Source organism: Stegostoma tigrinum, chromosome 20 (genome assembly GCF_030684315.1).
Source record: "Stegostoma tigrinum isolate sSteTig4 chromosome 20, sSteTig4.hap1, whole genome shotgun sequence".
NCBI classification, from domain to species: domain Eukaryota; kingdom Metazoa; phylum Chordata; class Chondrichthyes; order Orectolobiformes; family Stegostomatidae; genus Stegostoma; species Stegostoma tigrinum.
Genome location: NC_081373.1, coordinates 11,669,671 through 11,682,276, shown reverse-complemented (window position 1 = coordinate 11,682,276; position 12,606 = coordinate 11,669,671). Strand labels below are relative to the sequence as shown.

Below are 12,606 nucleotides of genomic sequence, written 5' to 3'. Positions count from 1 at the left end.
TTCCACGAGTAGGAGAGACTAGGACCCAAGGGCATAGCCTCAGAGAGAAGGGACAACCTTTAGGACTGAGATGAGGAGAAGTTTCTTCAGCCAGAGGATGGGGAAATCTGTGGAATTCAATGTTGCAGAAGGCTGTAATGGACAAGTCATTGAGTGTACTTAAGACAGAGTTCTTGATTATAAAGGGATCAAGTGTTATGGGGAGAAAGCAGGAGAATGGGGTTGACAAACATATCAGCCATGATAGGATGGTGGAGCAGTCATCTTTGGGCCGAATGGCCTGATTCTGCTCCTATATCTTGGAATGCACTTGGAATGGTCAAGTCTGGAAGTAGCAAAGGCATGGATGAGGGTTCCTGCAGAAGAACAGCTGACGCAGGGTTCATAGTCAGGCAATGTTACAGAGCTGGTGATGGTGCAGAAACGTCATTGGAGACTCAGCGTGGCGTCAAACCTGACACCAAGATTGTGAATGAGGCGAGTTGTGGGGCTAAGAGCTAAGGAATAAAAGAAGCAAAGAAATTTCAAAAAACATATGTTTTCAGAAAAACATGTTTAAAAAAATGGAATGTGGGTGTTGTTGAGGTCCCACCTACCCCAGAAAGAGCCCCAGTTATCCAAGAATCCAAAACTCTCCCTCCTGCACCATCCCTGGCACAGAGTCTGTCCCTGCTGCTCAGAAGGGAAGGGGGAAGAGGAGCAGAGCAGTAGTCATAGTTAGGGGGACAGATCGGAGGTTCTGTGGGGACGAGAGAGACTCACGGTTGGTGTGTTGCCTCCCAGGTGCCAAGGTGCGTGATGTCTCTGATCGTGTTTTTGGGATCCTTAAGGGGGAGGGGAAGCAGCCCCAAGTCGTGATCCACATTGGCACCAACGACATAGGTAGGAAGAGAGATGGGGATTTAAGGCAGAAATTCAGGGAGCTAGGATGGAAGCTGAGAGCTAGGACGAACAGACTTGTTGTCTCTGGTTTGTTGCCCGTGCCACGTGCTAGTGAGGTGAGGAATAGGGAGAGAGAGGAGTTGAACACGTGGCTACAGGGATGGTGCAGGAGGGAGGGTTTTGGATTCTTGGATGCCTAGGGCTCTTTCTGGGGTAGGTGGGACCTCTACAAGCAAGATGGTCTTCACTTGAGCCAGAGGGGTACCAATATCCTTGGGGGGGGGTGATATTTGCTAAGGCTGTTTGGGTAGGTTTAAACTAATTCAGCAGGGGGATGGGAACCAAAATTGTAGTTTGAATATAGAAAAGTTTGAGAGTAGGGTGGTCCGAAATAAAGTTTCAGTGACCCAAGATGGCACCGGCAAGCAAGAAGTTGGTTTGAAGTGTGTCTACTTCAATGCCAGGAGCATCGGAATAAGGTGGGTGAACTTACAGCATGGGTTGGTACCTGGGACTTCGATGTTGTGGCCATTTTGGAGACATGGATAGAGCAGGGACAGGAATGGTTGTTGCAGGTTCCGGGATTTAGATGTTTCAGTAAGAACAGAGAAGATGATAAAAGTGGGGGAGGTGGGCATTGTTGGTCAAGGACAGTATTACAGTTGCAGAAAGGATGTTTGGGGACTCGACAACTGAGGTAGTGCGGGCTGAGGTTAGAAACAGGAAAGGAGAGGTCACCCTGTTGGGAGTTTTCTATTGGCCTCCGAATTGCTCCAGAGATGTAGAGGAAAGGATAGCAAAGCTGATTCTTGATAGGAGTGAGAGAGACAGGGTAGTTGTCATGGGGGACTTCAACTTTCCAAATATTGACTGGGAACACTATAGTTCGAGTACTATAGATGGGTCAGATTTTGTCCAGTGTGTGCAGGAGGGCTTCCTGACACAGTATGTAGATAGGCCAACAAGGGGCGAAGCCACATTAGATTTGGTACTAGGTAATGAGCCTGGACAGGTGTTAGATTTGGAAGTAGGTGAGCACTTTGGTGATAGCGATCACAATTCTGTTAGGTTTACTTTGGTGATGGAAAGGGATAGGTGTATACCACTGGGCAAGTGTTATAGCTGGGGGAAAGGCAATTATGATGAGATTTAGGCAAGATTTAGGGAGCAGAGGATGGGGAAGGAAACTGCAGGGGATGGGCACATTAGAAATGTGGAGCTTATTCAAGGAAAAGCTCCTGTGTGTCCTAGATAAGTATGTACCTGTCAGGCAGGGAGGAAGCTGTAGAGTGCGGGAGCCGTGGTTTACAAAGGAGGTGGAATCTTTGGTCAAGAGGAGGAAGAAGGCTTATGTTAGGATGAGATGTGAAGGCTCAGTTAGGGCGCTTGAGAGCCTCGAAGTAGCCAGGGAAGACCTAAAGAGAGAGCTCAGAAGAGCCAGGAGGAGACATGAGAAGTTGTTGGTGGATAGGATCAGGGTAACCCTAAGGCTTTCTATAGGTATTTAAGGAATAAAAGAATGACGAATGTAAGATTAGGTCCAATCAAGGATAGTAGTGGTAAGTTGTGTGTGGAGTCAGAGGAGATAGGGGAAGGACTAAATGAATATTTTTCAACAGTATTCACTCTAGAAAATGACAATGTTGTAGAGAATACTGAGATACAGGCTACTAGACTAGGTGGGATTGAGGTTCACAGCGAAGAGGTATTAGAAATCCTACAGAGGGTGAAGATAGATAAGTCCCTTGGGCCGGATGGGATTTATCCTAGGATCCTCTGGGAAGCCAGGGAGGAGATTGCCGAGCCTTTGGCATTGATCTTTAACTCGTCATTGTCTACAGGAATAGTGCCAGACGACTGGAGGATAGCAAATGTGGTTCCCCTGTTCAAGAAGGGGAGTAGAGACAACCCTGGTAATTATAGACCAGTGAGCCTTACCTCAGTTGTTGGTAAAGTGTTGGAAAAGGTTATAAGGGATAGGATTTATAATCATCTAGAAAAGAATAAATTGATTAGGGATAGTCGGCACGGTTTTGTGAACGTAAGGTCGTGCCTCACAAACCTTATTGAGTTTTTTGAGAAGGTGACCACACAGGTAGATGAGAGTAAACCAGTTGATGTGGTGTATATGGATTTCAGCAAGGCGTTCGATAAGGTTCCCCACAATAGGCTATTGTACAAAATGCGGAGGAATGGAATTGTGGGAGATATAGCAGTTTGGATTGGAAATTGGCTTGCTGAAAGAAGACAGAGGGTGGTAGTTGATGGGAAATGTTCAGCCTGGAGACCAGTTACTAGTGGTGTACCGCAAGGGTTGGTGTTGGGTCCACTGCTGTTTGTCATTTTTATAAATGACCTGGATGAGGGCGTAGAAGGATGGGTTAGTAAATTTGCAGACGACACTAAGGTCGGTGGAGTTGTGGATAGTGATGAAGAATGCTATAGGTTGCAGAGAGACATAGATAAGCTGCAGAGCTGGGCTGAGAGGTGGCAAATGGAGTTTAATGCAGACAAGTGTGAGGTGATGCACTTTGGTAGGAGTAACCGGAAGGCAAAGTACTGGGCTAATGGGAAGATTCTTGGTAGTGTAGATGAGCAGAGAGATCTCGGTGTCCATGTACACAGATCCTTGAAAGTTGCCACCCAGGTTGACAGGGCTGTTAAGAAGGCATACAGTGTTTTAGCTTTTATTAATAGAGGGATCGAGTTCCGGAACCAAGAGGTTATAGTGAAGCTGTACAAAACTCTGGTGCGGCCGCACTTGGAGTATTGTGTACAATTCTGGTCACCGCATTATAAGAAGGATGAGGAAGCTTTGGAAAGGGTGCAGAGGAAATTTACTAGAATGTTTCCTGGTATGGAGGGAAGGTCTTATGAGGAAAGGCTGAGGGACTTGAGGCTGTTTTCATTAGAGAGAAGAATGTTGAGAGGTGACTTAATTGAAACATATAAAATAATCAGAGGGTTAGATAGGGTGAATAGGGAGAGCCTTTTTCCTAGGATGGTGACGGCGAGCATTAGGGGGCATAGCTTTAAATTGAGGGGCGAAAGATATAGGGCAGATGTCAGAGGTAGTTTCTTTACTCAGACAGTAGTAAGGGAATGGAACGCTTTGCCTGCAACGGTAGTAGATTCGCCAACTTTAAGTACATTTAAGTCATCATTGGATAAGCATATGGATGTACATGGAATAATGTAGGTTAGATGGGCTTCAGATCGGTATGACAGGTCGGCACAACATCGAGGGCCGAAGGGCCTGTACTGTGCTGTAATGTTCTATGTTCTATGTTGGCAAGGCCAGCATTTATTGTCTGTTGACAATTGCCTTAAGAAACTGGTGGTGAGCTGCCTTCATGAGCCATTAGGGAGGAGGAACATCCACAATGTTGTTAGGGAGGGAATTCCAGCATTTTGACCCAGCAACACAGGAGGAATGGAGATGTGTAACTCAGAGGAGAATCCAAAGATGGTGGCATTTCTTATGCATTTACTGTGTGGTACGAGTTGTGGGTTTGGAAGGGGTTGTTGAAGGAGGATCAGTGAGTTCCTGTGGTGCATCTTTTGGTGGTACACACTGATGCGATTGAGCGTCGGTGGTGGGGGGAGTGGATGTGGTGCCGATCAAACGGGCTGCTTTGTCCTGGATGGTGGCAAGCTTCCAGAGTGTTGTGGGAGCTGCACCCATCCAGACAAGTGGGGAGTATTCCATCACACTCCTGACTTGTGCCTTGTAGGTGGTGGACAGGCTTTTGGGAGTCAGGAGGTGAGTTACTTGCTGCAGGATTCCAAGCCTCTGACCTGCTTTTGTAGCCACTGTCATTATGTGGTTAATTCAGTTCAGTTTTTGGTTGACAGGAGCCCCTTGCAAGTTGATAGTGGGGGATTCAGTGAACAATTCCACTGAAAGTCAAGGGGCGAGGGAAAGGTCATGTCTTGTTGGAGATTATCATTGTCTAGCACTTGTGGGGGGCAAATGTTATTTGTCACTTATCAGCTCAAAAGCTGGATATCGTCCAGATCTTGTTGCATTTGAACATGGGCTGCTTCGGTACCTGAGGAGTTGTGAATGGTGTTGAACTTGTGCAAACATCAGGGAATATCACCACTCTGACCTCATGGTGGAGGGAAGGTCAGTGATGAAACAACTGAAGATGGTTGGGCTCAGGACATTACCTTAATATACTAGTTGCTGAGAATGTTGTCAGGACCGATCATCTTTGCAGCATCCAGTACTTTCAACCGTTTTTGATATTATGCGGAGTGAATCAAATTGGCTGAAGACTGGTACGTGTGACGCTTGGGACCACTGGAGGAGACCGAGATGGATTGTCCTTTCAACACATTGGCTGAAGATTTCTGCTAATGATTCAGCCTTATGTTTTACACTGATGTGTTGGGCTCCTCCATCATTGAGGATAGGGATATTTGTGGAACATCATCATCTAGAGAGTGGTTTAACTGCCCACCACAAGCGTGACTGGAAGTGGCAGGACTGGAGTAATGAAAGGACCTTAGTTTAGAATCTCAAAAATGCAGAAACAAGTGTATGTGAAGCATTTAATCAGAAACAAGTAATGGAATTTTAGAACTTTGTAATTAACATGTTTTTAATAATCAGCGAAATCAACACATCACTGATTCCAGTTCTGATTTCCCAAAGGTTAGCATCCTTGGCACTGTGATCATTAAGAATGATGTTTTACTAATTTAAATCGGTGCTCGATAAAATTAACCTTCAGAACATTATTGCAAAGTGCTTGCAATTAGATTCAACACACCCGCGTCTGAACATTACATTACAGGTACTGGAAACCATCCTAATGGCTCCTCTTCAGATGACAAACTCAGCAGCTTGCTTCCATTTGGAGGAGCACTAAAATAGAACACATATTCCTGCTAATAGCCGCAGAGCCTGCTCCAGCATCCATAAATAAATAGTCATAAAGTTTTAAAAGGAGGCGACTCATCCTGTTGAGTTCTTATCCTTTGCTACAGGGAAATCTTGTGTATGTACAGCACTTACTGTAGTGCCAGGACAGTTCAAAGTGCTTCATAATCAATGAAGTACTTTAGAAAAATCACCATTATTATGATAGTGCGGATTTGAGCAGCTGTGCACAGCAGGGTCTCATAAACGGCAATCTGATAATGGCCAGTGTGTAGTGTGGTGTGAGGTGTGTGATTTGTACAGATTTTAATAGCATGAGTCTTGTAGGTTTTGATCTTTGTGTTTGAAAGGGTTCAATGATTAACTTGTATCTCTGTAGCCATGGTGATTTCTCTTCAAATAGTCTGAGAGTGCCTAATGCATAGAGATTTTATTTTCATTATGAGATCTTACAATTGATTAAAGTAAACAAGTGGTTAACATTTAGCTTTCAATCTAGAGAGTTCTGGAAACTGTTCTTTTTTGATTAGGTGAAGCCTAATAAAAATTTAAAAATAAACTTAAAAATAATTTTGGGTTCAGTGGACAATTACGGAAGTTTCGCTGAAGCTCGGTGTGTTACGCAGTATCCTCTGAGAAAGTAAGGCAGTTTACAGCTGTTAAATAAGTTACTGAAGTGTAGAGTTTTGTTAGAAAATTCCACACCAGAAGTGTTTGGTTTACAGGGGTTAATTGAGGCTGAAAAAATTTATGCTCAGTTGTATGAAGTCTCAAGGAAGAGGCTAAAACTTTCTCAAGACCATGAATTGAAGCATCTGCTAAGTCAAACCCTATGTGTGATAGAGAAGTGTATCCTTTTACTGGTGTTCCAGTATTGGACTTGGGTACAGTTGGGATTAATACTGTGAGTGATTTCCTATGAGTTTCAAAATCTTTAAACAACTGTTATATGTAAATAGTTTCACTTATTCTATTTTATCTTTTGTACAACATTATTTCATATTGCTTTATTGTTAAAACACAATCTGCAACATTGGATGTTTGTATTTAAATGAAAGATCACATTACTAAAACCAAACAAAATATGATCCATTAAGCCAGATTTCAATCTATGATCTGATTTCTCCAGTAATAACATTGTGTGGGATCAGAAGAGCAGTGCCCATGCCTCTAATAGAAGGTTTAAGAAGGTGTTTAGCATACTTGCCTTCATTGCTCAGATCTTTAAGTGTAGGAGTTGGGACATTATATTGAGGTTGGACAGGACATTGGTGAGACTTCTTCTGGAATACTGTGTCCAGTTCTGGTCTCCCTGTTATTGGAATGATACTATTAAGCAAGGGAGGGTTCAGCAAAGACCTACCAGGATGTTGTGAGGAATGAAGGGTTTGAGTTATAGGGAGAGGCTGAATACGTTGGGACTTGGTTAAACATAGAAACATAGAAGATAGAAGCAGGAAGAGGCCATTCAACCCTTCGAGCCTGCTCAGCCATTCTTCACGATCATGGCTGATCATTCAGCTCCACAGCATAATCCTGCTTTCTCCCCATAACCACTGATCCCATTCACCCCAAGTGCTATGCCTAGCCGCCTCTCAAATACATTCAATGTTCTGGAGTCAACTATTTCCTGTGGTAATGAATTCCACACGCTCACCACTCTTTGGGCAAAGAAATGTCTCCTCATCTCCGTCCTAAATGGTCTACCCAGAATCCCAGACCGTAAACCCTGGTTCTGGACGCACCCACCATCGGGAACATCCTCCCTGCATCTACCCTGTCCAGTCCTGTTAGAATTTTATAAGTCTCTATGAGATTCCCCCCTCATGTGTATGGACTCCAGCAAAAACAATCCTAACCTAGTCAATCTCTCCTCATATATCAGTCCTGCCATTCCCGGAATCAGCCTGGTAAACCGTCGCTGTATTCCCTCGAGAGCGAGAGCCTCCTTCCTCAGAATAGGAGACAAAAACTGCACACAATATTCTAGGTGTGGCCTCCCCAAGGCCCTGTATAACTGCAACAACACATCCCTGCTCCTGTACTTGAAACCTCTCGCAATGAAGGCCAACGTACCATTTGCCTTCTTTACCACCTGCTGCACCTGCATGCTTGTCTTCAGCAACTGGTGCACAAGGACACCCAGATCCCGCTGCACACTCCCCTCTCCCAATTGTCATGAGGTTGTGCATTCAGATGCTACCCCAGACTTTTCTTGTTGGAGTGTAGGAGGTTGAGAAGTGACCTTACCGAGGTTTATAAAATCATGAGGGGTATAGATAAGGTGAGTGGCAGATATCTTTTCCCCAGGGTGGGGTATTTCAAGACTGGGGGCAAATTTTGAAAAGTGAGACGAGAAAGATTTAAAAGAGACATGGGGGGGCATTTGTTTTTTACACAATGAGTGGTTTGTGTGTGGAATGAACATCCAGAGGAAGTGATGAATGCTGGTACAATTACAACATTTAAAAGACATTTGGATTAGTACAAGGATGATAAATGCTTGGACGGAGGTGGGCTAGTGCAGGTGGATGGGGCTAGTTTAGTTTGGGGTTATGATTGGCACAGGCTGGGTGGACTGAAGGGTCTGTTTCTGTGCTGTATGACTCTATGATTCTAAGGTCCATAATGCTTAAGGTTTTAAGCATTCAAATGCTACCCCAGAGCATTTTTGAGCACAGGACGCAGGCTGGCATCTGATGTTGGTACTGAGCGAGTGCTCCATTCTCGAAGGTGCCACCTTTCAGTGGAGCCAGCCCGCCCCCTCAGCTTCCCCCAAAAGATCAAGGGGATACAAGCTTGAAGAATTTTGATCACTTCAGCACTTTTTAGCAAGTTGGTTGAGGGATGCATAGGACGTTAGGGTAGACTCCCCGTTCTCCTTCAAAATCCTGGACAGAAGATGTTTCACACCCAGCCGAGGGAGAACACAAGCTCTGAATATGGGCCTGAAAGGGTTAATACTAAGGCACTCCACAAGCAGCACCCACCATGATGACATCATATGGACATAATGTGGACAGGCCACGAGATCCAATATCTGGGTCCTCTCAAGAACTCCATGACAATGTAACCAGGAATCAGAAGCCAATACACAATAAACGATATAAAACTTAAAGGAACTGCAGAGGCTGAAACTCAAAATCAATAACAGAAACTGCTGCCAGATCTGTTAGCAATTTCTATACTTGTGACGCAATAAACTATATTTTATTAACTACAAGTGACTCTTCTAGTTACACCAGGAGGTGGTTTTCCTTGACCACATTAGATCAATTCATCTGTGCTGTTTCTTACTCTTAAAGAAGATGGTGTCAATAGCCTTCATCTTGAGCAGTAGGTCACAATGTGTAGTGAGCGTGATTATACAACACGACATTTTGAAGAAGAAGTCATACTGGACTGGAAGCATCAACTCTGTTTCTCTCCCCACAGCTGCTGTCAGACTTACTGAGTTTCTACAGCTTTCTCTGTGTTTGTGAGGGGACACAGCATCTCTGAGAGTTCTGCACTCCCTCAATACTTGCACTGGGAGAGTGTGTTTCAATTCTGCATTTCAGCCTACAGTTTGGGGGCTTGAACCCATGATGTCCCACTCTGGCATCACAGCGGGTGACAGTGGACACTTCCTAATTTACAGAACATCCCCAGAGGATCCTGGTGATGACTATACGCAGGCATCTGTGATGTTTGTGTTTGGATGTCGACCACTAAGCAGTCAATCAGCTGCTATCTTCAAACTACACAATTTTTGTCGAGATGTCCCCAAGGAGGCTTACCTGTTGTCCTGGGAGGTACAGGAGGCTCCCCCAGAACCAGCCTCATTCTCTTGGCATGCGTTTTGCCTTGGTAATGGGACTGCGCTACAATAGCTGAGGTGAAGAACATGTTACAAAGCGTGCAGCACTTGTTTTTATCCACCTCTCCATCATCGCTTTCCTGGGGAGAGAAGGAGAGACACAGAGAGGAAAAGAGAAGGATTATTAAACTACCTGATCTCAAAAACAAGAATGTATATCTGCCCGAATACACCAGGCACTGAAAGAGACTTCAATTTCTGTAAATGCGTCTCAGTAACATGAATAAAATTGAGAGACGTTTATTTTTGTGGCAATCTTCACAACCTCAGGACAACCCAAGCCACTTTAGGGCCAATGAAGTACTTTTGAACTCTACAATAAAGTCGGAAATGAAGCACCTGACTTGCATAGCAAGCTCCCAGAAGCCGCATATGTGATAATAACCAATTAATCTAGGCAGTGAGATCACAGAATGTATCTCAGAATATTGTCGGAAATAAGGGGAGAAATTGCAGGAGGCCCTTTGTAGAAATATTTGTATCATCTATGACTAAGGGTGAGGTGCCTACCGACTGGAGCGTGGCTAATGTTGCACCTCTGTTTAGGAAAGGTTGTAAGGAGAAACTGAGTCTGACTTCAGTTGTGGGTAAATTGTTGCAGGTGATGACAAAGGGTAGGTTTTATGGGCATTTAGAAAAGCAAAAATCAATTAGGCATAATCAGCATAGTTTTGTGCAAGGAAAACCGTGTCTCACAAACTTGAGTTTTTTGAGGAAGTTACCAAAAAGGTTGATGATGGCAGAGCAGTAGATGTTGCTTATTTGGATTTTAGTAAAGCCTTTGACATGGTGGTCTAATTAGTAAAGTTCGGTCACAGGGGATTCAGGCTGAGCTTGCCAATTGGATACATAATCAGCTTAATGGCAGGAGACAGAGAGCAATGGTGGAGGGTTGCTGTTCAGACTGGAGGGCTGTGACCAGCGGTGTTCCACAGGGAACCGTTGTGGGTCCTCTGTTGTTGGTCATTTATATAAATGATTTGGAGGAGAATATAGAAGGCATGGTTAGTAAATTCATGGACGACACCAAAATTAGTGCATAGTAGATAGTGAAGAAGTTTTCTTAGATTACAGAGAGATCTTTATCAAATGGGTCAATGGGCTGCAAAATGACAGGTAGAGTTTAACCTGGATTAATGTCAGGTATTGCATTTTGGTGCAATAAAGCAGGATAAGGCTAATATAATTAACGATAGGGCCTTGGGTAGCCTTGTAGAACAGGGGGACCTAGGGTTGCAGGCACATAATTGTTTAAAGTTTGTGTCACACAGAGACAGGGTGGTTGAAAAGGCATTTGGGCATGCTTGTCCTCATTTCTCAGTGCTTCGAGTTATAGGAGTTGGGACATTTTGTTGAGGTTGTACGGGACATTGGCGAGGCCCCTTTTGGAATATTATGTCGAGTTCCGGTCACCCAATTAAGGATATAATTAAGCTGGGGAGAGCATTCAGCAGAGATTTACCAGGATGTTGCCAGGTATGGAAGGTTGAGTTGTAGAGAAAGGCTGGATAGGCTGGGACTTTATTCACAGGAGAGCAGGAAGTTGAGAGGTGACCTGATAGAAGTTTATAAAATAATGAGAGGTATTGATAGAGTTAATGGCAGTTGTCTTTTCCTCAGGATGGGGAATTTCAAAACTGGGGGCATATTTTTAAGATGAGAGGAGAGAGCTTTAAAAAGGGCATGAGAGGTACTTTTTTTACACAGAGGGTGGTTCGCGCATGGATTGAACTTCCTGAGGAAGTGGTGGATGTGGGTATGATTACAACATTTCAATAGGAATGGTATGGAGGGATGTAGCCAGGGGCAGGCAGGTGGGACTAGTTTAGTTTGGGATTATGTTCAATACAGACTGGTTGGACTGAAGGGTCTCTTTTTGCGCTGAATGACTCCATGACTCATTGACTCTGTGACACAGGGGAGATAAATATTGTTCGGGACACCTCCTCTTCTTCAAACAGAATCTTTTCAATGCACCTGAAAAGGCAGTCAGGGTTTCAATTCTCATCTGAAATGTGTCATCTCTGATAGTGCAGCACTCCCTCAGTATTGCAATGGGAGTGTGGAGTGGCATTGCACACCTAAGTCCTTGGAATGGGATTCTAATACACAATCCTCTGACTCAGAGATACACAGGCACGGACAGGAATTACAACCAGAAATAGTCCATTCGGCCTCTCAATCCTGCTCTGCCATTCAATATGACGATCTACTCGTGTCCCATATTCCCACGTACCCCTTGATTGATTTTCACGACACAGCCTCACAAGAATCTATCTGTCTCTGTCTTAAAAATATTAATGATGTGGAGGTGCCGGTGTTGGGCTGGGGTGGATAAGGTCAGAAATCACATGACACCGGGGTATGGTCCAAAAGGCTTCTTTGAAATCGCAAACTTTCGAAACCTTACTCACCCCTGAAGAAGACCTGAGGCTCTGAGAGCTTGTGTTTGCAAATAAACCTGTTGGACTATAACCTGGGGTTGTGCGATTTCTGACCTTAAAAAAATTCAATGACTCGTCCCCACCGGCTTCTGGAGTGCACAGCTCCAAAGTCACACAATCCTCCATGAGAAAAAGATGACAGTGCGAGCACTGAACCTTAACTGACACTGCTAAAGTTATATAAGGTTTTCTTTTATTGAATTGACCATGTGAAAGCAAACTGTATTACCTGAAGGTAACATGTGCAGCCTAGTCCCATATAATCAGTCAACCTGCAAACACTCAGTGCAACGCACTGTCAATCTTCACTCTGAATTGTTAGCTTCTGAGCATCAAAAGCAAGTGGATGTTTTATACCTGAGTATCTCCGTAATGAGATGTATCACTGATCATCCCATCACTGCCATTAGGAATTTACTCAAGGCAATCTTCATCCTGATAACAGCCTGTTCCTAGACTTGAATGTCCCGGGCTTTCTGATGCCGTGTTACTGTACCTGACCTGAAGCTCATCAGAAACCCTGATGCCACTGT

At 44.2% G+C, this 12,606-nt stretch overlaps 1 protein-coding gene across 1 annotated transcript in view; it reads right to left on the bottom strand.

The window, feature by feature from the left end:
- LOC125462029 (zinc finger matrin-type protein 4-like) overlaps nucleotides 1-12,606 on the bottom strand; it is a 363,061-nt gene that overhangs the window by 235,354 nt on the left and 115,101 nt on the right. The window contains exon 4 of the mRNA XM_059653003.1: nucleotides 9,550-9,709. Coding sequence (XP_059508986.1) covers nucleotides 9,550-9,709 — 160 coding nt within the window. The remainder of the gene's footprint in view (nucleotides 1-9,549; nucleotides 9,710-12,606) is intronic.